This window comes from Rhincodon typus, chromosome 12, assembly GCF_021869965.1.
Source record: "Rhincodon typus isolate 14 chromosome 12, sRhiTyp1.1, whole genome shotgun sequence".
Taxonomy (NCBI): domain Eukaryota; kingdom Metazoa; phylum Chordata; class Chondrichthyes; order Orectolobiformes; family Rhincodontidae; genus Rhincodon; species Rhincodon typus.
The window spans coordinates 11,774,469-11,802,256 of record NC_063343.1 but is presented as its reverse complement, the minus strand read 5'-3'; the positions used below and the strand labels follow the sequence as shown (position 1 = coordinate 11,802,256).

General features: G+C 40.9%; 1 protein-coding gene across 1 annotated transcript in view; it reads right to left on the bottom strand.

Moving 5' to 3' along the window:
* The window catches only part of LOC109912174 (serine/threonine-protein kinase 32B-like), an 860,354-nt gene that overhangs the window by 745,158 nt on the left and 87,408 nt on the right, over nucleotides 1-27,788 (bottom strand). Inside the window, exons 3-4 of the mRNA XM_048603938.1 lie at nucleotides 26,414-26,565; nucleotides 738-911 (exon numbers count right to left, since the gene is read on the bottom strand). Coding sequence (XP_048459895.1) covers nucleotides 738-911; nucleotides 26,414-26,565 — 326 coding nt within the window. The remainder of the gene's footprint in view (nucleotides 1-737; nucleotides 912-26,413; nucleotides 26,566-27,788) is intronic.

The window sequence follows — 27,788 nt, the reverse complement described above, 5'->3', positions numbered from 1 at the left end:
CACCCAAACCGCTACCTCTACCACCTTTAAAAAGTACAGTAGTGGCATGGGAACACCACCAGCTCCAACCCCCACCCCTCCCAGTCACTTTCTCATTAGCTTAACAGGGTTGTTATTCAAGATGGCTAGTACTTGCTTTAAAATATCAGATATTAATTTGCATATGCCTCATTGCTTTCTGTAATTTCTAAACTCAGCACATCCAGACAAAACAAAAATAGCTAAGGTACTGTACAAATATCAATAATTAAGTTTTAAGAAAGAATCCAAGTGACAGTGAATTGGCATTCTAGTCTTGGTACTTGGTGAGATAAAGGGAGACTGTCATTCAATCCAGTATCGCAAAAAATGTTTTACTGAGAACTGAATGCATGTAAACTTACATAATTAGTGTCATGAAGTATTAGTTCCATTTGCACCAATGTTTTGACACTGATGAAAAGTAACTACATTTCTAAGAAGATTTGAGAATCAGGCCCTTTCCCGATGAACTTCAGGTTTTCACTAGCAACTAATTCAGTAGATCTGTTGAGTTTATTAAAGATAATTTTCCATTCTACCAATAATACTCCTAAAGGAGCAGGCCCCAAACAAGGTGGTGCATTTCACTTATGCCATTCTTGAACACAACCTTTCATACTGTTTAATAGTAACCATATCCAAAAGGGATTTCACTGTACCAGGTATAATGGTTCAGTTATCATTAGAATTGTTCCTGTATGGTCTGAGTGACTGACCTGTGAATGATGTGTCTGCTCTGAAGATAATCCAAAGCCAGAGCCAGCTCACAAATATAATGTTTCACTGTTTCCTCCTTAAAGTGAACATTCTGTTGTAGATGATAACGAAGGTCTCCACCCAGAAGGAGGTCCACTACCATGAACATATCCTCCTCATCCTGAAATGAATACCTGAAAGGCAGAGGTAAGCCAAGGCTATTAATGAGCTTTACCAAACCTTTAATCCACATCTGACTAAATCTAAAAGACAAATTATGGTTACCCTTAACAGACCAAACTGAGACTGAAACACACAATTTTAGTCTCTAAATCAGCCAAATGGTATACAGGGAGCGGGAAAGATGCATAAGGATATTTACAAGGATAATAGTAAAGCTCAGAGGTCATATGTATCAGGAAAGATTGAACAAATGGGGTGTGGGGTGCGGCTCAGATGACGAGAGAAATCGTGAAAATAGAAGCTGGAAAAATGTTTTCTGTTTAAAGGGAATATAAAACTCGGAGTCATTAATATAAGACTGTCGCTACTAAATTCAACAGAGAATTCTAGAAAAAATATCTTTACTCCGAGAGCAGGGAGAATGTAGAACTTTAAACTCATAGAAGTACTAGAGGCAACATCAAAGAGGCCTTTTAGAGAATATTAGATAAATAAATGAAAAACGAAATAGAAGGTTGTGCTGATATTGTTGGATGAAGAGTTTTGACAAGGAGGTACAGACCAATTAAGTTAAATAGTCTGTGTCTATGCTGCAAATCTTTTGTAATACCTATTATATTCAAAGTGAAAAATACTCTTGAAACAGATTCAACTAGATGCTGCAGTGATTAAACTAATGAGCCATTTGGGCCAGTTTTGTATTGGGCAAAACAATTATATCAAGATCAAACTGAGCTTTGATCAACATGTTTACCCAATTGATTTTACAATGCAAAGGTCAGCTTCCAAAGTAATTAACTGGTGGCAAAGCACTCTGTACATAATAAGGATGTTAGAAGTTATTGTATAAATGCAAATTCTGCCATTACTTCTATACAGTGTGACTTCGTACAGTCCCAAAAAGCTTTTCAACAAAGAACTAAAATAATACCAATTGGCATTCGATAGTTTTACGATCCCACCTGTTAGTACTACTGGCCAAGTCAGATTCCAGAATGAAACCTGGCTTCGTAGATCATATGCTCTTTTTAAAGTTAGTTAACTCAAAGTTATTAATTACAGGCAAAATCACATGAGGTTGCTGACTTTCTTTAACAACAGAGGTTCGTTACAAAAAATATTTAATAAAAGACAATCTTAATATGGAAGACAGTTGCAAGATCTAAAACACACAGTAAAACAAAGTTGCAACCCATTTATTTACAAAAACTCAACACTAAAGAAATTACAACCATATCTCGAATTTTTAGGGTTCTTTTTACCTGACTCCTGAAAGTTTCTGCCTTGCACTGTGAAATTTTCAATAAAACTGAGAGCCTAAACTTTTCCAGTTCTAGTAACCTGCAAATTTCTAACTAAAGCCTCCTGGTTTAGAAGTTTCACAAACTAAATCCTTTTGCTGTGGTAACTTTACTCCTAAACTACCCTTAATTTTCTTCTAAGAGAAGGAAACTAAACTCGCTTCTAAACTCAATGCTGGTGTCTTCTGAACGGGACAACATGTTTTTTGAACAGAATTTTTAATATAAAACATGTTCGTGCTAGATTCACCTGAACTGAAAACAAAGCTTTATGTGTTATTCTACCTGTCATAAATATCACAGTATAATCACCTTTCCTGATTGTTGCAAGGACTCTTGTGATGTAGTGGTGGTGTCCTTACTTCTGAACCAGAGGTCTGGGTCCAACTTCCACCCAGCATTCCTGCTAATCTTTTTTCCTCTGCACAGGCCTCCAAGGTCTCAGCATGGCAGCATCTTCTGGAACCAGAAGTCAATGCTGCAACCTGCTCCAGAGGTGTGTCATAACACATCTCAACAGGTTGATTAAAATATCCACAAACAACTTGCCATTAACACCACAGGAATGTGCAGTCAACCACTCTCTGCCACATATTGGATTAGATCACTATTCTAGAAAGATCTCTGACCTTGTTTTTTTCAAAAGAAAACTCTTCACAAAAGTAATCAACACCTATATGGAACTATTTGAAATCCAAACTCCAAAATTATATTTATATATTAAATATACTTATACACCTTTCATGACTCATGAACCAAGTAAGCACTTGGATAAAGCGCAGTATTTAATGGCTGTTTTGTTCAATTTATTACCAGAACAGCCATCACATTATGCATGTTGCATTAACGTTAATTCACTGGTAATTCTTTGAACGTATCTCATAGCAGATTTGTACTTTACAGTTAGAATGGGTTTTTCTCCTTGAATACAACTGCCAAGTAGCTTAGCTAATCACACAATACAAGTGACAGGGACGTCCACACCAGAGGGAGGAGGGAAAATTATTTAAGAACCTTGAATGGTAGCTCAGCAAACCAATCTTCATTACACAGAGAGTAAACAGTCAGAGATCATTCTTTGTCTATTTCTATCTGTTGACAGAAAAGTCTGATAATCTGAAGCACTGGGAGACACAATGTGTTCAAGAAGCCAATGAGACTCAGATCTTTGGTATAGAACACATACAGCCTGACAGACAAGAAGTTGTTGTCAGTGAGTTGAGAGTCTAGTGGCTTGTAAATGTACCCTCCATACCTTAACCTGCCATCCGCCAAAGTCCATTGGAATGCATGGTTTGGTATCGCATGTTATAAAATGGAATAAGAAACAAATATTTCTCACTGGGAAAACATCTCTTTCATTCACATATTCTATGCAAAATAAATTAGTTTGTTGGTTGATAATTGTGTTTTGTCTCAGTAGAATGCTTTTATGTCAGATTTCTGTAATGACAGGAAAACGCAAAAGGGAACATGTGCATGATTACAGGACAAAGATGTTCACTTTACAATTCTGAGGCAACACAACTGTTTAATTAGCTTTTGGGTGGTAAAGATACCCTTCAGTGTGGGGACTGTAAGTTTGGTTCACAGGACTGGCTGGTGGTAGTGAATATATGGGACTGTTTAGTACAGAACCATAAAATATGGAATACTTTATTCACCTACACACTATCAGAACAAAACGTCAGTAAAGTGAATATTTTATCCAATGTTAAGTACTGCATTTTATCTGAGTGTCTACTTGGTTTATGAACCATGAGTATTTTGGAAAATATTTGCATTTGGAGTACTAAGCGCAATTGCAGACTCAACATCCAAGGAAGGATAACCTTTACATGGAGGTGGCACACTGAAGGTTCAGCAGATTGGTTTATGGGATGACAAGGTTTTCTGATAATGGGAGGCTCAGTTCATCAGGTCAATATTCTCTTCAGTTTCAAAGAATGAGAGATGATCAAATTTCTGAAGGGGTTCAACAGGGTAGACACAAAGATTGCTCCCAGTAGCTGGGCAATCTAAAGCATGAGATCACAGCCATAGGATAAGATATTGAACATTGAGAACCAGAATATGCAGAAATGTTTCAAACCCAAAGGTTGAGAGTCTTTGAATTCTCTACCATAGAAGTTACCAATGCATTAACACTGAATATATTTAAGCTTGCAATAGAATGATTTTAGATGCTTAGTGAATAAAAGTAATGGGAGTGGACAGGAAAGCAGTGTTGAAGTTGAGGATCAGTCATGATTATATTCAATGTTATAGCAGGCTCGAGATGCCATATTGTCTTCTCCTGGTCCTATTTCTACTCTTCCTTTCTTCTTGTGCACTAACCTAGGCATTTTCAGTTGAGACTCAAGCTGCCCATCAACAAATGATGTAGTATATAATTAGTAACACTCCAAGAAACTTCCTTTTAATGCTCCTTGCAAGCTTGGATCATAAAATAAAACAAGGCTGATACTAGTGTAATTAACAACTGAGTATAGTAAGTCATTAACCTTTCAATTATATTGCACAGCAAGTCCGAAACCAACAATTTCAGTCTATATCAATTCATGGTGTATTATTATGTTGATTGATGGATGAACGCACCAAAAGCATTTCATTACAAAATAAGTAATTCATTCATTGAGCTGTTACATCGTCTCTAGAATTTAGAAGGGGTGATCTGATCAAAGGGTAAATAAACTATTTCCACTGTTTGGGATTGTAGAACTAGGGGACAGTCTGAGAATAAGGACCAGACTGTTCAGGAGAGATGTTACAAAACACTTTACACTGAAAGTATGGTAGGTGCTTGGAATTCTCTTTCACAAACAGTAGTGAATGCTGGATTAGTTGTTAGTTTTAAATCAGAGACAGATTTTTTTTTGTTAAGCAAAGGTATTAAGGGATAATGGCCAAAGGCAATTAAATAGAGTTAGATCACAGATCAGCCATGAACTCATCGAATGGTGGAACAGACTCAATAGGCTGAACGGCCTACTCCTGCTCCTATTTAAGGGAACCAGTGGGGTTCTAAAATGCCATGTCTGACAAGTGATATTGTCAAATACTTAAACAGACCATGGAATGCATATTGAAAACAGTTGACATTGTTTCTCCCACACATCAGTTTGTCTTTACTGATTATATGATTAGTTTAACATTCTGAGGGGTGCTTTGTGAAATTGATCCACATTCCCACAGGCATTTAGGAAATGCTCTGCTACATTTAGTCATTTATCCACACCACATCAGTTGCTTTCCATAGGTGTCATTTTCACGGTCAAATCAGGACAGCAGCAATGATGTTCTTTATCTGTTGACATTGATGCTTATACTTTTGAATTCTATTCCTGATGTTTATTCAGTTCTTTTGAACTAGATAACTGCCATAGTATTGCCATTGGTTTTACTACTTACTGCTACTCTAATCTACCACCTTGTTTTTACATTACAATGGGAAATAAAATTGTTGGCAATTTAGGTACGACACATATAGTTTGAGAAAAGATGATCTGAACAATTTTCATTACATTCAACATTATCTAAATAATTGTACAAGCGATTTCACCCATGAAAATCGTGCCTTAAATGTAATTAACTTAATTATCTCAGCTGCTGTGATTGTTTGGCAAGCAAAGACAAGAACTTGGAACAGTAGCATTCCTGCAGATCTAGCTATAAAACAGAATAAGTTCTCTAGCCAGCTTACTATTAAAGGCAATGCGCAACACTAATTGTCTTTTCATACACTGCGATTGGTGCATGAATTATTTTCAGACATGATTTTCACTTTATATATTAAAGGACCGTGGTTCATCGTGTTCGTCCATTCTGTACCTTAACTACATAGGCTGACAAAATCTCAAATTCTGTTCTCAGCCTGTGTTAATTCAGCTGATCCCAATCATTAGGTATAAATACTTTTGGATGAACTGACAGAGAAACTGATTGCTTACTTAAAAAAAGGTCTTCAAAGCAAATCATAGAGGAGTTTACACCTGCGCAGTTTCTGCTGCTTGTTGGATAATTTTCTCTGCAGCAACACAGCCTTCACCAAGGGCTTGATGCAAAGGTGCACAATTGGCACGGTTAAAGCCATTCTATCATGTAGATTAGTGGCAAATTTCTAACCTTTGGGCTGGATTTTCATTGTAGAAATAGGAAGCTCGAGTCAGAAAAATTAAGCCACATGGCAATCGTTTCAACAGAAACAGATGTTCAGACATCTATCTCTCCAAGAGGCTTCAGGCTGAAGGCTTGACTGAGCTCCAAGATTCACTAATGGATTTATTCAGTACAGCACTTTTCTTCCGTGCTAAAATGGGATGATTGCTGAAAGTTTCTGTTATTGACGCATTCATATCCATGTCTGATTCATATTTTGTAGTCTGCAAGAGCAACAGTTTCTTTCAAAACAGACTTCTCAATAGGTGTCTTCCTTCAATCTGCCTTTCAAAACTTGCCATTGTTATTAGATGGCTTGTTGATTCTGAACAAATTGCACACTGAATAGAGTGGGTATGGAGGTATGTCAGGTCAAGGAGGTGGTATGGAGTCATCAACGTGGCATGGGTAAGGCCATTTAAGCATTATTTTCAAAAGGTTTTCTAATTCAACCTATGGTTCATGATTCCTCTGAGGGACTGTGAGCTGTGAGTCTAAGAAAAGCTTGCCAACTACAAAAATTGCAGTGGGGTATGAAATGCCTACTCCCGTAATGGAACCAGTCAAGTTGAAGTGGGGGATATGGACTTACTACTCACATTCTTAATCCACAAACTGAAAATTGCCAGATATATGAATGGGGTTGCCATTACAGCAATCTGGTCCTGACCCTTCATTTCTAAACACATTCAGTGTCAGCCCAACTCCACAAAAAAGTAGCTCTTCTACCTTGCAAGAGTAGAAGAAAAGACATTGAAATAATTTAGTTCAAAAGTGAACAAGACGGAGAATGTTTCAGCAACCGAACAGTTGAGGTGGGGAGTAAAGGTGGGCACAGTGGCAGGGATGTAAATACATAGTATTGGCATTGGATAAAGTATGAGCTTTGAAGCTAAGCACAGGGTCAAATTGAACAGCAAGGTTTTGTATGGTCTTGTTCATTCCGATGAGGAAGCCGGGAGAAGGGTGGAATTGTTAACATGGAATAGTAATTTACAGTTAAGGCTGAAAATGATGATTTTGACCTTTTTCTTAAACTGAAGCAAATAATGAATCTTACAACATTTGATATCATATAAATATTCTGACAGCAATCAAGTTAGCATTGAAAGGTGATGGAGCAATCATTTTCAATAACAAGTCTTAGTATCATAAATTGAGCTCTCCTGCTTTGTAGGAGTTCATTAAAATGATAATATGCTTCCATGATGCAAGTGCTATGCAGAAAACCAGGGAGTCAAGCTCAGATATGGGAAATGAAGCAAACAAATTTGACTTAACAAACTTGTGCAAGTTCAGACAAGGAACAGATTGACCACAGAAGTAGTACCGGCAATTTTTAGAGGGAACGTGAGAGACATACGGAAGAGAAGGAGAAAATAGGATATAAAATTTTGCAGTGTAGGGGACTTTTCACACCTGTCCCATCCCTTGTCATCAAATGCTTTCACGTATTACAGAAGAAAATAGCCCTTCCTCAGAACTACCTCGACCTACCCACTAAACATGATATAAAGAGAAGGAAAGTGGAGGTTTAGTGGTATTGTTATTGGCACTGGAACAGTAATTCAGAGGCCCAGCCTAGTGGTCTGGGGACATGGATTCGAATCCCAACATGGATTCAAATCCCAACATAGCAGAAGGTAAAATGTGAATCAATGAAAATCTAGAATTTTAAAAAAAGCTAGCCTGCTGGTGACCTTATAACAATTGTTGACTGTTGTTAACAAAAACCCATCTGCCATCCTTTCCAGGTGTGGTGTATTTGTGATTCCAGATTCACAGCAATGTGGTCTGACTCTTGACTACCCTCTGAAATGGCCCAGCAAGTCAGTCATTTCAAGAGATAATTAAAGATGGGCAGTAAATGCTGGTCCAGCTGGTGACACTCGTATCCCGTGAATGAATTTAAAAAAAGAGAATGACAGAACCTGCAGCCAAAACACGTCCTTAAACAAAAAGTCAATTTACAGGAAATAAGTATTTTGAAGTACAGTCACTTCCATGGGAAAGTGTAGTCAATCTGCATATAATGTCCCACAGAAAGGAAAGGAAAGACACAGGCCGGCTAATCTATGGTTTTAGTATTGGTTGAGGGATAGATATTGTGTGGAGCATTAGGAGAACGACCCTGCTCTTGTTCGAATAACGCTACAGGATCTTTTATGCTCTTCTGATTTGGTCCAACTCAGTCTAATTTTTTCTAAATTCTTTGCAGAAAAGGCCAGTTTTTAATTTTTCTTGACCTGAATGATGTGTGGCCATTTCAGAGGGCAGTTAAGGGTCAACCACATTGCTGTGGGTCTGAAGTCACGTGTAGGCCAGACCAGGTAAAGATGGCAAGTTTCCTTTTGTGAACTAGATGGATTTTTGCAGCAAGTTCTACCAAAGTGTCTTGGGATTTGAGGATATTCCCTAGAACATTACTGTGTGCTTCTGCATGATGAATCCAGTGACACCACACCACTCTCTTCCCCTCTCGATAAGGCCCTCTCTGCCTGCCTGGATTTGAGTGAGTCACAGGCTGCCCTGGAAAAGTGCAGTATTCCACTTGATACCTTCAGACAAAAAGGACTCAGAATGCTCTCTCACTGGTAACCCTTCATTTAAAGACTACCAGTCTCCAACAAAAATGCACGCCTGGAGGGAGTGCATGTGGGCAGGGGAATCAGGTCAGAAGATTGCCCTGACTTCTGTTTCTAGCTTCCATAGGAAATATCCAATCCACTGTGTCATGCTAGACATACTTTCACAAAGTGACTCCTTTCCCTTTAAAATCCCACACTAGAAATCAGACTGGAAACCAAGCACCTGCTCTATCTCTATTCGCACTAGTATGCTGATCTTCTATAATCTGTAACTGTAATGAGCGCATGTAGTAAACAGAAAACATAACCATTAGCAGCTACAATCTGGCACCATAAAAAAATTCATGCGGGGACAATCTTTGGGCTCAGTAAACTCACCTCATTATTTTTAAAACCTTACATTTACAGTGTCAGCGGGGTCTCTTTGCGACAAGACATCATTAAATATTATAAAGTATTCCCAAATGCAATTCCCCCTCTTTCCTCACCCACCCTGTCTTTAAAAGGATTGGACCAGAGTCTGATCACACACAAGATGAACAGCAGCTAAGGGAAAAGGCACACACAAAGCAGCTGTACATATTTCACCCGGAAGCATTCATCGTGGCACAGTGATCGGAATGATCTGTTGTATAACACTAGTAATCCCAAAAATGTTCAACCTTGGTTAAAGCATCAGTTTCCCCACAATTTTCATTGTCAAGGTGATCCCAAGGGGCTCTCTGCTGGTGACATGAATTATGACTGACGTTTATCAGTACAGGAGAAGATTGTCTGCTTGTAAATCCATGACCTCTGACAAATTAATGTCCATCCAGTTCATGCTTTTAGTTCTCAGAGGTGCAACTAACAAGTCATTTGCCAAATTCATTTAACAATGGGAGTGCTATCAGAAAGTTGTGATACCAATCCACATACCTACTTCGATACAATTACATTACATAGAACATACAACACTGAAACAAGCCATTCAGCCCAACCAGCCTGTGCTGATATTTATACTCAACACCAGTCTCTCTGTATTCCATCTACTTTATAGAGTCATAGAGCTGTACAGCATGAAAACAGACCCTTCCGTCTGACTCGTCCACGCTGAGCAGATATCCTAAATTAATCTAGTCCCATTTGCCAGCATTTGGCCCATTTCCCTCTAAACCCTTCCTATTCATATACCCATCCAGATGCCTTTTAAATGTTGTAATTGTACCAGCCTCCACCACATCCTCTGGCAGGTCATTCCATACACGCACCACCCTCTGCATGAAAGCGTTGCCTGTTAGGTCACTTTTAAATCTTTACCCTCTCACCTTAAACCTTTGTGCTCTAGCTTTGTATTCCCTCATCCTGGGGAAAAGACTTGTTTATTAACCCTATCTGTGCCTCTCATAATTTTATGAAACTCGAGAAGGTCACTCTCAGCCTCCAACACTGCAGGGAAAACACTCCCAGCTTATTCAGGTTCTTCCGCGAGCTCAGGTCCTTCAACTCTGGCAACATCCCTGTAAATCTTTCCTGAACCCTTTCAAGTTTCACAACATCCTTTAGCCGGGAGACCAGAATTGCATATAGTATTCCAAAAGTGGCCTAACCAATGTCCTGCACAGCCACAACAAGACATCCCAACTCTTATACTCAATGCACTGACCAATAAAGGCAAGCATACCAAACAAAAAGCAGTGGAACCAGCACCGATTCTTGTGACACTCCGCTGGTCACAGGTCTCCAGTCTGAAAAATGACCCTCCACCACCACCCTCCATCTTCTACCTTTGAGCCAGTTCTGTATCAAAATGGCTATTTCTTCCTGTATTCCATGTGATCTAACCTTGCTAACCAGTCTACCATGAGGAACCTTGTCTAATACCTTACTCAAGTTCTTATGGATCACATCCCTGACTCTGCCCTCAGCAATCCTCTTCTTTACTACTTCAAAAGACTCAGTCAAGTTAGTGAGATACAATTTCCCATGCACAAAGCCATGTTGACTATGCCTAATCAGTCCTTGCCTTTCCAAATACATATAAATCTTGTCCCTCAGGATTCCCTCCAACAATTTGCCCACCACAAACGACAGGCTCACTGGTCTATCGTTCCCAGGCTTTTCCTTACCACATTTTGTAAATAGTGGCACCACGTTAGCCAGCCTCCGGTCTTCCATCACCTCACCTTTGGCTATTGATGATACAAATATCTCAGCAAAGGGCCCATCAATCACTTCTCCATCTTCCCACATGGTTCTAGGGTACAATTGATCAGGTCCCGGGGATTTATCCACCTTTATACATTTTGAGACATCCAGCGCCTCCTGCCCTGTAATACGGACAATTTTCAAGATGTCGCTATTTATTTCCCCACATTCGCTACCTTCCATATACTTCTCCCCTATAACGTCTTTCACTGCATCGTTATATCTCCCTTTCTCTTATACACTTTCCTCTCGAAAGCATTTGAGCTATTTGTGATGGCCCAGTGGCATTATCACCAGACTATTAATCTGGAGACCCAGGTAACATTATGAGGGTCTGGATTCAAATCCTGCAATGGCAGATGGTGGAATTTGAAGTCAATAAAAATCTGGAATTAAGACTCTAATAATGATCACTGAAACCATTGTCAATTGTTGAAAAAACCCATCTGGTTCACTAACGTCCTTTAAAGAAGGAAAATGCCATCCTGACCTACATGTGACTCCTGACTCACAGCAGGGTGGTTGACTTTCAACTGCCCTCTGGGCAGTTTCAAGATGGGCAATATTTGCTAGTCTCGCCAGTGACACCCATAACCTGAATGAATAACGGAAAAGAAACTTCCTGCTCTAGTGAATTCCACATTCTAAGCATTCTTTGAGTTAAAAAAATCAAACTTTTCCTGCTGGATTTAGCAGTAACTATCTTGAACTTATGGCCTTTAGTTTTGGATTATCTCACAAATGAGGACATTCCTGCCAGGTTTATCCCGCTTATCACATTGACAATTTTAAAGGTCTTGATTCTGCTAGTTCTGAGGATGGAATTCAATAATCACCGCAATGGATTTGTCCATGGGCTGGAGAAGGGTGGCAATCCCATCACAGTCATTTCCAGGAATCCCAGTGGGAGTAAATCCTAATTATGCAGTCTATTGCTGCTATCGGGGTTCCTGGCTTTAGCAGACGGCATTTTCCACCACACTTCTTGGTGATGAACAGTTGTCTAACCCTCGAGAACTGCTGGCTAGTCAGAGCCCAGGCAGTTATTCAGCATTGGTTGCACCATCTTGAGCAGTTGGCACTGTTGATACTGCAGGAAACTGGAGGATAGAACATACACATAGAACACAGAACTGTACAGCACAGGAATGGGCCCTTCAGCCCACAATGCTGTGCCGAACATGACGCCAAATGAAACTAATCCCGTCTGCCTGCCCTTGGTCCATATCCCTCTATTCCTTGCATATTCATGTGCTTATCTAAATATCTCTTAAACGCTCTTATCATATCTGCCTCCACCATCTCCCCTGTGTTCCGCACTCCTACCACTCTCTTTGTAAAAAAACTTACTTCTCATATCTCCTTTGACGTTTCCCCCTCTCACCTCAAATACATGTCCCCTAGTTTTAGACATTTCAACTCTGGGAAAAAGATTCTGACCGTCAAGCTATCAATGCGTGTCATAATTTTATAGACTTCTATTAAGTCTTTCCCCAGCCTCCGAAATTCCAGAGAAAACAACCTGAGATTTTCTAGATATAGTAGGAACTGCAAATACTGGAGAATCTGAGATAACAAGGTGTAGAGCTGGATGAACACAGCAGGCCAAGCAGCATCAGAGAAGCAGGAAGGCTGACGTTTTGGGCCTAGACCCTTCTTCAGAAATGGGGGAGGGGAAACGGGTTCTGAAATAAATAGGGAGAGAGGGGGAGATAAATAGGGATAGAAGATGGATAGAGGAGAAGATATGTGGAGAGGAGACGGACAGGTCAAAGAGGCGGGAATGGAGCCAGTAAAGGTGAGTGTAGGTGGGGAGGTAGGGAGGAGATAGGTCAGTCCAGGGAGGACGGACAGGTCAAGGGGGCGGGATGAGGTTAGTAGGTGGGAGATGGGGGTGGGGCTTGAGGAGGGAGGAGGGGATAGGTGGGAGGAAGGACAGGTTAGGGAGGCGGGGACGAGCTGGGCTGGTTTTGGGATGCGGTAGGGGGAGGGGAGATTTTGAAGCTTGTGAAGTCCACATTGATACCATTGGGCTGCAGGGTTCCCAAGCAGAATATGAGTTGCTGTTCCTGCAACCTTCGGGTAGCATCGTTGTGGCACTGCAGGAGGCCCAGGATGGACATGTCGTCTGAGGAATGGGAGGGGGAGTTGAAATGGTTCGCGACTGGGAGGTGCAGTTGTTTAGTGCGAACCGAGCGTAGGTGTTCTGCAAAGCGGTCCCCAAGCCTCTGTTTGGTTTCCCCGATGTAGAGGAGGCCACAACGGGAACAGCGCATCCCAGGCCCCAAGAAGACTTTCCACATCAAGCAGATGCTCACCTGCACATCTGCTAATGTGGTATACTGCATCTGCTGTTCCCGTTGTGGCCTCCTGTACATCGGGGAAACCAAGCGGAGGCTTGGGACCGCTTTGCAGACCACTTAAGGGCCTTCATTAGCCTCTGGTTAGGAACCACACCTTAAGTCATTCAGCACTGGACTTAATTGGAAGGAGTTAAGGCAGCGACGGGTTCTTTGCCTGTGCCTTTGCCCCAGTTATTGGGTCCATTTTTTGGAGCATTAAATTTTACCTTAAGTCTTTATCTAAAAAGAGAAGTCCGAAGCCTTCAGTAATCCTTCAGTTTTGCTACCATCCGAATAAATTTTCTTTGTACTTCCTTTTTTTTAAAGAATATGGAGGTTAGAGTTACACACAGTATTATAAAACTGGATTTATACATACAGTACAGAAGAGGGATTTCAGCCCATCAAGTCTGTATCACCAAATGTTATGACACTTCAAGTGCTCATCCAAGTACTTTTTAAAGTTTGTGAGGTTAATGTAAATTAAACATAAATAAATTCCAATGCCTTGGTAGTTATTTAATTGCTTGGTGAAGCTGTGCTGCTTTTTTTATTGATTTTTCTCTTGGATCCCTATTTGCTTTTACATTTTTTTTTAGGTATAGGTGAAGTTTCTATCTTTCCTACCAAAGTGCATCGCCTTGCATTTTAAGGTTTGCTGCTTATGTGCCCTTAATTACACATGTTTTGTCATGGTCAAATTGTAAGTATCTAAGTCTGGTTCTGGTTTGGTGTCTCTGAAAAACTAACTTAGCAGTTAAAAGCAATTCAAGTTCTTAGACAAAGCTGAACCCAACAGAATATTACAAATTTCATCAGTCTTGAAGGAAGAATTAATTCCAGCTTTTAAGATGCTGAGAAATGATGTTATGACCAGCGTAACTTCTTAAATCTATCAACAAAATCATGGGTGATGCAGTTCAGAAGATGACCATTCAGTCTCCTGAAAGTTTTAATCTTTAATAGCTTCCATTATTTCATCTCATTGCTGCAATAAATGCTGAAAATTTATCCCTGTTCCTGAGAACTATTGCTCTGTTCCAGTCCTCATGACTTCCCTTTAAGATATTTCTCTGGGTCCATGACAATTAGTTGTCCTGATAGATTTAGCATCTTTCCACAAGCATCATCAGTCAATGCAAATGAAGCTCAACAATGCATATTTATCATGCCTCCCAATGACACCCCACACATTGTCAGGCTAATCTATGCTACATAGGAATAACACCCTCTGGAGCATGAATTTAAAAATCCCAGAGAGAACTTTCAAAGTAACAGTCTGGTTGTAAACCCGAGGTGGGAAGTGGGGGTGGGGGTGGGGGGTGTGGTAGTGAGGGGTGCATGCTTGAAGAAGGTGCAGAGCTGATTGACCTTAATGAGACCAGAGATAAAGGATTTCATTTACCAGGAGGGATGAGAGAAACTTGGATTATTCTGTTTTGAGCAGAAAAGGTGTAGGGGAAATTTAAGAGGTGTTCAAATGATGAAGGGCATTGGTAGAATGGGCAGGGAGGAACTGTATCCACCGGCAGAAGAACTGCTAACCAGAGGACACAGACTAAAGAAAATTGGCGAAAGAACTTGGGAAATAAGGAGAATTCTTTTTGCACAATGAATCATTGTGATCTAGAATGCATTGTCTTAAAGGCAGTTATATGCATTCTTAAGATAGGAAAAAAGTTGCAGACTTTTTGGAAAAGAGCAGGGAAGTGGAATTAATTGGGTAGTTTTTTTTCAGACAGCTAACACAGGCACGATAGGGCAAACAATTTTCCTTCTGTGCTGTATGATTTCATGACATAATTTAAATTAAACTAGATCCCAGCAGTGATTAAATAAAACAGAGGGAAAACACTATAAAAGTAAGTTACAGCAAGTTAGCTTAGTCCTTGGATTTATTATCCCTTTGTGAAGTTAGACAGAAAATATATCTCTGCACAGGCTAAGCCTAGCAGCTAACACTATTAAAATGGATTTTTATTTTACTGCTTTGTTAATCTAGTGATATTACTGAAACTTATACAGATGGATTTCTGAAGGCATTGTCAAAGTTTTAAGAAGTTATCTGTATTATGTGTATGCACACACATGAAAAAAAGACCAATAATTTCTAAAATTCTGATATGTGCCAGAAAAACAAACAGTACCATTGAGCTTCATTTATTTTGAGCCAGAAACAGTCATTTTCATTTTAAAATATCGCCTAACTTGGAAAACAAAATAAACTGACCTCTGTGTCCAAGAGTTTACTGATTACAAAAGCAGACGGTACTGGAAAAACTCAGCAGATCTGGAGCGTTTATAGAGAGAAAAACACAGTGAATGTTTCAATTCCAGTGATTCTTCATCAGAACTCAAAATAGCTGAGCAAGGTTGGTATTTATGCTGATAACAGGGGAGTGAATTTGGAGACAGTGCCCAGCGAGAGAGAGAAAATAAACGTGAGGCAAACACAGAGATTACATAGAAACATAGAAAATAGGTGCAGGAGTAGGCCATTCAGCTCTTCGAGCCTGTACCACCATTAACTATGATCATGGCTGATCATGCAATTTCATTGTCCCATTCTCGCCCTTTCCCCATACCCCTTGATCCCTTTAGCCACAAGAGACACAACCAGCTCACTCTTGAATTTATCTAATGAACTGGCTCCAACAGCTTCCCATGGGAGAGAATTCCACAGGTTCACAACTCTCTAAGTGAAGAAATTCTTCTTCATCTCAGTCTTGAATGGCTTAACCCTTATTCTTAGATGTGACCCTTAGTTCTAGATTTAACCAACATCAGGAACATTCTTCCTGCATCAAGCCTGTCCAGTCCAATCAGGATTTCATAGAATCATAGAATCCCTACAGTGTGGAAACAGGCCCTTTGGCCCAACAAGTCCACACCAACCCTTGCAGCATTCCACCCAGATCCATACCCCTATGAACCACCTAATCTCCACATCCCTAAACACTATGGGCAATTTTAGCATGGCCAATCCACCTAACCTGCACATCTTTGGACTAGCAGGAAACCGGAGCACCCTGAGGAAACCCATGCAGACACGGGGAGAATGTGCAAATTCCCCAGACAGTTGCCCGAGGCTGGAACCAAACCCGGCTCCCTGGCACTGTGAGGCAACAGTGCTAACCACTGAGCCATTGTGCCACCAGTTCCATCAGGATTTTATATGTTTCTATGAGATTCCCCCTCATTCTTTTAAATTCCAGCAAGTATAATCCCAGTTGACAAAAACAAAGTTGCTGGAAAAGCTCAGCAGGTCTGGCAGCATCTGTGAAGGAGAAAACAGAGTTAACGTTTCGGGTCCAGTGACCCTTCCTCAGAACTGATAGTGGCTGGGAAAACATCAGTTTATATGCAGAAAATAGGGAGGTTGGTGGGGTAGGGAGTAAACGATAAGATAGAGCCCAAAGAGAGAGAAAGACAGTTGGACAGACAAAGGCGTTGCTAACAATCAGGCTGGGAGGGTGAGTAGTTGTTAATGGGGACTGTTAATGACTAACAACAGGGGGTGTGTAATGGCAGGCTATGTGGTCACAAGGCCTGGTGTGTGGGGTAGGGGCTGGGACATGGGAGAGTTTAGGCCCTAAGATTATTGAACTCAATATTAAGTCCGGAGGGCTGTAGGGTCCCCAAGCGGAAAATGAGGTGTTGTTCCTCCAGCTTGCGTTGGGCTTCACTGGAACACTGTAGCAAGCCAGAGACAGAGATGTTGGCCAGGGAGCAGGGTGGTGCATTGAAGTGGCAGGCAACAGGTAGTTCAGGGTCTTTTTTGCGAGCAGAACGTAGATGTTCTACGAAGCAGTCGCCAAGTCTACGCTTCGTTTCCCCAATGTACAGGAGACCACATTGTGAGCAGCGAATGCAGTAGACTAGATTCTGGGAAGTGCAGGTGAAGTGTTGCTTCGCCTGGAAGGTATGTTTGGGCCCTTGGATACTGGGGAGGGAGGAGGTAAATGGGCAGGTGTTGCACCTTTGCCGGTTACAGGGGAAAGTGCCGTAGGGCTGTGGGGAGGTGTTGGGGGTGAAGGAAGTGTGGACCAGGGTGTCCCAGAGGGATCCGTCCCTGTGGAAGGCGGACAAGGAAGGGGAGGGGAATATGTGTCTGGTGGTGGCATCTTGCTGGAGGTGGCGGAAATGGCGTCTGATGATCAGAGTTCTGAGGAAGGGTCACCGGACCCAAAAACGTTAACTCTGTTTTCTCCTTCACAGATGCTGCCAGACCTGCTGAGCTTTTCCAGCAACTTTGTTTTTGTTCCTGATTTACAGCATCCGCAGTTCTTTCGGTTTTTATAATCCCAATTGATCCAGTTTTTCCTCATATGTCAGTCCAGCCATCCCAGGATTCAGTCTGTTGAACCTTCGCTGGACTCCCTCAATAGCAAGAATGTGCTTCCTCAGACTAGGAGGCCAAAACTGCACAGAATATTCAAAGTGTGGCCTCACCAAGGTCCTATACAACTGCAGCAAGACATCCTTACTCCGATAAGCAAATCCTCTTGCATTTGACATGATGACAAGCTGAGAGAGAGTGAGCTGAGAGAAATGCTGAATAGAGTGTTAACATGAAGTGTAAACGGTTGAAAATGGGTTGGGTGTACTGTGCCCATACAAAACAGGACCAAAGGTTGTGGGGATGGGTAATGAACACAGAGGAAGATGTTCACACTCTGAAATTGTTAATCTCAGTGTTGAGTCTTGAAGGCTGTAAAGTAGCTAGACAGATAATAAAGTGTTGTTCCTCCAGCTTGCGCTGAGCCATATTGGCGTGCTGCAGCTGGCCTGCGACAGAAATGCTGGCATGAGAACATGTCAGTGCACTGAATTGTCAAGAAACTGGAAACTCGGGTCATTTTTACGAACAGAATGTAGGCAGTCATCCAGTCTGTGTTTCATCTCCCCAGTATATAGGGGACAACATCGTGAGCAGCAAACATAGTAGATTATTTTGCCGCTTCTGTGATTGCATGGGAAGGAGCCATGGGGGTGTGAGGTGGTGTTGGGAATGGAGGAGGAGAGGACCAGTGTGACTCAGAGGCAACAGTCCCTGCAGAATGCTGACAAGGGAGGGGAATGTGTATCTGGTCATAGTATCCCGCTGGAGGTGGCAGAAATGGCAGTTTGTGATCGTTTGGATGCAGATGCTGATGAGGTGGAAAGTGACGATTGGGGCATCCTATTGTCATTGTGGGAGGGATGGGAAGGGGTGAGGGCAGAAGTGCAGGAGATGAGTTGAACTCAACTGTCTCTGTAGGGTACGTGGGACATTCCTTGTTCCAATCCTGCTCTGGTCCCTCCCCACAACTCTTTCGCCAATACATTGATAACACCATCGGTGGTGTTTTCAATGGTGGAGAATCCTTAGTTGACAAAAAAGGTGGGCATTTCTGAGGCCCCTCTGTAATATGGCATAATAAGAATAGATGTAACAAAGAGATGGTGAATATGGAATGGAGTCTTTACAGGAAGCAAAGTGTGAGGATGTATAGACAGTGTAACTGTGGGAGTCAATGTGTTTATAATGGATGTCAGTGACCAGCCTATCTCCATAAATAGAAACAGATGTCTACGGAGGAGTTCAAGGTGGACCAGGTGAAAGTGAAAGCAGAGTGAAAGTTGGCAGCGAAATTGGTAAATTTTTCCATTTCTGAATGAGACAGGGTAGCAGCACCGATGATGTCATTGATGTACTGGGGAATCAGTTGTTGGGAGGAATCCGAGTAGAATTGGAACAAGGAATGTTCCACACACCCTACAAAGGGACAGGCATAACTCGGGTCCATGCAGGTACCCACAGCTACTCCTTTGATCTGAAGAAAGTGAGAGGAGTTAAGGGTGAAGTTGTTTAAAGCAAGGACAATCTTGACTGGGCAGAGGAGGGTAGTGATGGATAGGGACGGTACAGGCCTACTCTCAAGGAAGAAGCAGAGAGTTCTAAGACCTTCCTGATGGGGGATGGACATGTAGAGGGATCACACATCCCTGGTAAAAAGGAGGTGGCTGGTGTGCACAAACTGGAAATTTTAAAATCTACGTAAAACATCAGACAAATTGCAAATGTAAGGGGGAAGGGATTGGACAAGGGGAAAGAAAATCAACTCAAGATAGAAAGAAATAAGTTCTGTAGGGCAGGAACAGGCTGAAACAAAGGGCCTGTTAGGCAGTCCTGTTTGGGGTTTTTGAGAGAAAGGTAGAAGTAGGCTGTGCAGAGTTGGGGATCTATGACATGGGAAGCTGTGGGGGTGAGATCCCCAGATGAGATGAGGTTAGTGACCATTGTAGACACAATGGCTTGATGATTGACAGTGCAGTTATGGTCCGGGGGGAGATAGGAGGAGGTGTTTGAGCATTCGTGCTCAGCCTCCTGAAGAGGTCAGTACACCAGACAACAGCAGTAACACCCTTGTGGACAGGCTTGATTACAAAGTCAGGGTTAGATCTAAGACCACGGAGTGCAGTTTAGTGGGAGATAGGTTAGAATGGGTGAGGGGCAAGGAGAAACTAAAGTGACCAATGTCACGTTGATAATTCTCAATGAACAGGTCGAGTGCACTAAGAGATGATGGGGTGGGGTGGAGTCGAGATAGATGGAGAGTGTTGGAGTTGGGTAAAGGAGTCTGTGGAACTGGGAGAGGACTCCTGTCCAAAGAAATGGTCACAGAGGCAAAGGAAGAAGAGTGAAGAACACCACCATGTTCTCTGGCCAACGTTTCAGTCTCAGGCTTGCTGAAGTGCTCCAGCAATGCTCAAAGCAAGCTGGAGGAACAACACCTCATCTTCTGCCTAGCTACCTTGTAGGCTTCAGAGCTCAACACTGAGTTTAACAATTTCAAAATGTGATCACCTTCCTCCATGTTTGTTACCTATCCCATATCCCGAGGACCTGCTTTGTATGGGTTGTTCCCAGGACAGTGAACAAATTTTCAACCATTTACACTTCTTGTTCGCATGCAACAGATTTCTCTCTCTCTCGGCTTATTATCAACAATCTCTTTGATCACCTTTCCCTCTCTAGAATACATCCCTCCATGTATTCTATTCACTCCCCCCACCTACCATCTATCATCAACATAAATACCACACTTGTCCAGCTATTTTTGGTCCTGACAAAGGGTCATTGGAATCAAAACGATAATTCTGTTTACTTTCTACAGATGCTGCCAGACTTGCTGAGTTTTTCTAGCACTTTCTGTTCTTGTTTCAACTTTCCAGTATAACAGTTCTTTGTTTTATTTTTGAGTTTTCACATTAGTCTTACTTTTTTTCACTGTAACTTGTGCCCACTATGGCGTGCATTGCCTCAGAGTCATGAACTATATGAGTACAAATATGGTAAAAGCTACTACTTGACAAGTGTAAGCATTAGTCCAATCATACATAAAGGAGTGTTTACAGGCATTACACACTGCAACAAGGTCAGAGGTGTTTCTGCAGAATTTGTGTTAAGACAGATAAGGACAGCAGTGTTCAGCTGAGAAGATATCCCAACAATGAAAATGGTTAAGATGTCACTGGTCCACCTGCTTGAAGTGGAAGGCCCAAGGAAGCTATAGAATAGTTCCAGTTAAAAGTGGGCAATCAAACAAATGCACTTTACCCAACCCATGCTATCCCATCCATAAACCTGATGGAAACCTTGTGAAAATTTGGATTATTTTGATTAACTTATGAAACAGAATCAATTGATTAAATTAACTGAATGAATCAATGGCTTTGTAAATATGTCATCTTCAAATGGAGAGGCAATGAAATAGTTTTCCTGAATTATGTACTTCAGAGAAGAAAGTAAATGCACTACCCTCATTGCTCTGAAGTTTATTATTATCTACCTTCGTTAGGGTACATGAATGACCAGCTCAGAAACAGACCATTTGGCTCAATTGGTCCATTTCATGTTTATGCTACTCAGGTCTTCTTCTACTTTACTGCATCTCAACCCTACCATAACATTCTCTATACATTTCTCTCTGTCTAGATCCTCTTTAAATGCATCAATGCCTTTTGCCTCAACTACTCCGTATGCTTGCTGTCATATAGTCATGTCAGCTCACTATCTTGTATGAGCTGATGCACACGATGAATGTTACTGTCACCATCCTCTAAGGATAGGAAATGAAAGCACTTGCTTAGTTTAGTGGGATAGAGAGAAAACCACTTCCTGGACCAACTAGAAGGGTTTCTTATAGGTAACAAGATAAAGTTTATTGCGTGGTATTGCACTGAGATGACAAATATTTTTAGAGAATTTGAGGACCAGATGTTAGGTCTCCCTGCTTCGATGTTCTAAGCTGACCAGCTCACAAGTCCATATCATCACAGCTGGATGTGCCTAAGGGACCCTTTTCAGACTGTTATACATCTAATCCACTATTAATATTAGACTTTGTGAACATAACTACATTTACTTTAACGCAATATTCATCCAAGTCACAGACTTTACAAATTCAGGTGATGTGAATGTTTCACTATTGTTCCAGAACTGATTCTCTTCATACTTGGAAGACTGGTGGTTTGCTGGTTAAATGACCACTTTCTTTGGTTCTCTTCTTGACACTTTGACATCTGCAATCAATCATTGATCGATGAATAACCTGCAATGGGATAAGATTCCTGTAGTTCCTTTGTATGACCTTTTCAGCAGTGTGAGCAGTATATAATTTCAGTTGGTCTGCAGCTCCTTGGGTAACATCACCTTTTCTGTTCAGAAGCCTAGTCCACACTTGTACCATCATGACAACCATCATGCATATCAGTACCTATAATTATAGTGTATGGCCTCTTGTTCATTATACAACTACTTCTTATTGTTTACATTTTAATATTCCTTTAAGTGTAAACGTTGAGTCAGCTTCCTTTGTATGTTTGGGAGCTAAGTGTTCAGCTTCCTGTAATCAGAAGTCAGATTGATCCATCATTTAGCAGTGCTGCATAGAAGTCGATATTCTTCAAGAGTGACTTAACTGTCCTGATCCCATGCTCAGCTTCCCCAATCAACTTTGGGTACCTTGGTGAACTGGTGTGTGTTCAAATCCAAAGCTGGTTGCATATTAGCTGACGCATTCATTAGCAAACTGTGGCCTGCTATCCAAAATGATTACATCAGGGATACCATGTGTTGCAAATATGTCAGGCAGAACTCAGATAACTGCATCATAGTATTGGGAGAAATAATTGAGGTAAGATCATCAAAAACAAATAGATCTGTGCCCGTACCTTTCCATGATCTGGTGGGGAATATGTTGGGCATCAACAGCTATCATGGGTCTGGTCTTCGGATGGCACAAGTCTTACAGTTGGTGACAAGATCCTCAATGTCCTTGATGATTTTAGGCATCACACAACTGACCAAGCTCTGGCTTTGCACTTGGTGATCTCCAGTGTCCTGGTGTTACTTCCTGGGACATCATGCCAAAGTGAAGCTGGAAGATGTTTGGCATACTCTAGTACGTCATCCATAATTGTAAAATGTTGTTGGTAATCAAAATAGATTTCCACAGTCAACCCACTGGGATTTTTGATCTAGCTTACCTTCAACACTATCAATAGTGTTGAGACATCTCTTGCCCCGTAACTGAGCTGCACGTGGGTTGCTGGCCTTTGGTTCATACATAAACTTAACATAATGCCTTAAGCTATCCACTGTTGTTCTGGAATGGGCATCTGCCATTGTCTGCAACTTCTCTGTACATGTTATGTTTCATAAGCAAACCTTACGACTGTTGACATAGTGTTTCATAGGCAAACCTTATTAGTTAATGTCAAAATCTTTGTATTTTTGTCGGCATCCTTGTCATTTCTTTGTATCCAGTAGAGAACGTAAAGCTTTTTTCATCTATTTCTACCATCAATTTCAGACTGAAGATGTAGTCTAAAAATCTCAAGCTCACGTAACCAAAAGAGGCAGTTCTCAGTCCAGCATATAATGTCTATGTCTGATAATTCTCTTGGTATATAAGGGACTAAATTGCAACACCTCTCTGGTTGCTCCTGGAAAAGTACTGTTCCTAAGCCTGAAGCTGAAGTGTTGATTGCTATGATGGTTAGAAAGGACAGATCATAGTGTGCCAATATATCTGTGTACCTCAGCATATCCTTGATTCTCAGAAAAGTATTCCTTAATATGGGTTTCAACAACCTCGTTGAGCTGTATATATTGAAGTCAGTAAAATAATGAAGTTTTTAGGCTGATAAAGCATACTTACTCCAATTAATGTAATGCCCAGAGGATAGGAAGAGAGGTCTTAAATTGTTCTGTAAAAATTATATTCTCTTCCTTAAATTTTCTTAAAATAGATTCTTGTTGGAATTTTGAAATGGCTACTATCAAACACAGAATGGAACAAGTTGACTGCTTCCAGTAATTTCCAGCCTATATCATCCTCCTGGAATGCAACATTCTTTGCATTGTATGAACATTCTGTCAAGCCAACACAAAAGTCTAGCAGACAAGATGGTTATCCCAGCCTGTTCTAAACAAAGGAAACCACTGGAACTCATTATTACTTGATTTAGAACTAATGATTCCACAGATCTATGAAATCTTCTCTCAGCTTTCTTCTCTCAGAGTAGAACAGTCCCAACTTCTTCAATCAACCCTCATAAATGAAGTTCGTCATTCCTGAAATGATTCTTGTAAACCACTTCTGCACTCTCTCCAATGCATTCAAATCTTTCCTATAATGTGGTGCCCATGACTATGTACAATTACTTCAGCTGAGGTCTAACCAGTGACTTGCACAAGTTAAACATCACCTCCTTGTACTTGTACTCTATGTACCTATTAATAAAGCCAAGGCTACTGTATGCTTTATTAACTGCTCTTTCCACTTGTTCAGCTTCCTTCAATGATCTGTGCACAGATCTGGCTCTCTGCTCCTGCAACCTCATTAAAATTTTACTCCCTATTTTATATTGTTTTCCATTGTTCTTCCCAAAGCATATTACTTTACATTTCTCAGCATTGAACTTCATCTGCTACGCATTTATCCACTGTACCAACTTGTCAATGTCCTTTGAGTACCACACTGTATTTTGAGGTTGGGTGGCTTGCCGAGTTGGTTTGTTGTCCCGAAGATGTTTCGTTACCGTGCTTGGTGTAATCCTCAGTGCAGCTACACTGTATTCCTCACAGCTTACAATTCTTCCAAGTTTTGTGTCATTTGCAGACGGGTTTGCTATCTGGCACACCAAGATCCAGCTCATTAATATGTATCAGGAAAAGCAATGGTCCCAATACTGACCTCTGGATAACTCCACTACAAATCTTCCTCAGCCTAAAAAATATCCATTGATCATTACTCTCTGTTTCGTATCACTCTGCCAATTTAGTATCCAACATTGTAGCCATAGCTGTCTTTGGAGCGAGACAGAGGGAGATTGAGAGTTCCTATGAAGCAGGTAGCTAGAGATGAAGACATCCCAAGAAGGAGTTACATGAAAAGGAAATGGACTTGGGAGAGAGGAAGAGGAAGGTGACAGCCTTGGGAGGGAGGAGAAAGAACTTTGGAAGGGAGATGAGAGACATCAGATGGGGAAATAATGATAAATAAGTATTAATCAGAAGAGTAAAGGGTGCAGGACAAAATTACGTCTGATTGCAGAGAGGATCGAGAATCACCATGGGGTAATTTGCAGCTAAATACAGAATTTCCAAATTATTTCATTCTAATGTGGTACCTCATACAAAATTAAGGCCAATATCAGCTGAGAGCTATTCAAAGTGAGTAAATCTGATTCTATATAGCTTACCAAAGAGGATAACACTAAAATTTCTGCTTATGTGGATACAAATACCACAAGAATTTTATTATCATTTTGCCAACTGTCCCATTAAGTATCTGCTAACATCAAACATGGAGCTTAGAAGGTTCCTAAATGGAGCCTAAAGTGAAGTCAAAATGATGTGAAACCCCCTTCTGGAACCGATACCACACTTTCTTGCCTAAACACAATTTGGAATTTTTAACATCAGAATTATGCATCAAATGACAAGCCAATAAACTTTCACATGGAGTAAAATAATGTATTATAACTGGCATCTAACCGAGTTTGGAAAATCAACTTGTGCTGCGTCAGAACCTCTCCCATCAACTGAAGCCTTGCATCACATTACTTTCCATCTATTTCTCTTGCTATATGCACACACTAAAATATACAATTACATGTTTTTCTCTTTATGTTTTTCATCTTTAATTTGCTTTTTTGTGCTATTTAGTTTGATATTGCATTGGTGTTTATTTGCCAGTGTCTGAATGCTCAAAGAACATGTTTCAGAATTTGGACTTCATGCATGCTATTTAATTTACAGTTAAGAAATAAGAAAACTGTATCTACAACATATCTGTTCTCATTTGTGGGTTGGACCATGGACCATTGGACTGGGCAAACTACTGCAGTGATTTTCCATTGCCTTCTAAAGGATGGCTGACCAAGAGTTTCTCCTGTACTTACTGCCTGCCATCAGGCATTAAGAAAGCTTTCAGGACTGATAAAGAACATGTTTGACCATGTTACAAATACATTTTCCATACTGAATAAGTCCTGGTCTGGGTCTTGAAATTGGAACTTCTCGTCCAGAGAGAGGGAGGCTAAAACTTTGCCACAACACCTCCCTATCTATAACATAGGGATAGGTAAATATGACATACAGAATAGAACAGTAAACAAAAATAATAAAATAAAGATCAGTCAATAAGATATAGAGAATAGACAAGTAAATATGATATTTAGAATTCAAATAGGTAGACAGGATATATGGAATGCAGACTAAGTTGATAGTATTTATAGAAGCAAGGTGTGTAAAGACTGGCTTTGTAGACTGTACCAAAGCATTAGTCAGTAACTCAAAACTCAGGATTCTTACCAACCCATCAACTAATATGAAATTCAGCAGAAGACAATTAATTGTACCTAAAAAATAGCAGTAATTTACCATAAATTGACAAGAAATGGATGTTCCAGACCCTGCATAACTTGCAACTCTTTAAATACATTTCGCACTTCATTACGCTCCACACACTGTTGCTTGTTCATGTATTTCATGGCATACATCTTCTTTGAGTCTTTCTTCTGTACAATACAGACCTGGGAATCAAACAAAATACAATTAAAGAAAGTGAGATAGCTCTGGGTGAATGCACTAAAATCAGGAGGGTGGGTAGTTTGTGCCCAATTGACTTGCATAAGAAGCTGGGGCACCACATACCAATTACTACTCATTTAAAACTACTGAAGGAGAAAGGTGACTGATGGTTGGGAATTGAATCTAACTAAAGTACAATTTGGTAAATCCTTGTTGATCCAAGTCCATCAGTTTCTCTCTGGGTGAGTTATATCAAATTCATTCCTGCTTCCCCTCCAGACAGAGCTTCTGCCTCTGGAACATTAAAGGCAATTTACACTCTTTTGCTCTTCCATCAGGAGTTAATTAAAGTTTTCTGTACTCCATGGTGCTGAACATTGTGCAACCATCAATGAACATCTCCACTTCAGATCTTATGATGAAGGAAAGGTCATTGCTGAAGCAATTGAAGATGGTCAGGGCTAGGACACTACCTTAAGACCATAACATTTATGAACAGAATTAGACCATTCAGCCCTTCAAGTCTGCTCCATCATTCGATCATAGCTGAAAAGTTTCTTAACGCCATTCCCCTGCCTTCTCCCCAAAACCTTGATCCCCTTACCCATCACGAACCTCTCTCTGTCTTAATTACATTTAACGACTTAGCCTCCACAGCCCTCTGCTCCACAGAATAACCACCTTCTAGCTGAAGAAATTCCCCCTCATCTCAGTTCTAAAGGGTTATCCCTTCACTCTGAGGCTATGCCCTCGGGTCCTAGACTGTCCTACTTGTGGAAACATCTTCCTCACATCCACTTTATCCAAGCCTCTTGGTGTTCTAATTTCAACAGATCCCCCCTTATCTTTCTAAATTCCATTGAATACAGATTCTGAGTCCTCAACCACTCATCATCTGACAAGCCCTTCATTTCTGGCATCATTCTTGTAAACCTCCACTGGACCCCCTCCAAGACCAACACATCCTTCCCTAGAAATGGGATCAAAAATACTCAGTACATTCCAGATGCAGTCTACCCGGAGCTTAAACAGCTTCAACAGTGCACCTCTGCTCTTGTATTCTAGCCCTCTTGAAATGAATGTGAACATAGCCTGGAGAACTCCCGCAGAGTTGTCCTGGAACTGAGACTACTGACCCCCAACAACCACAAGCATCTTCCTATGTGCCAGGCATGATTCCAACCACCAGAAAGTTTGCTCCCTGATTTCCACTGATTCCAGTTTT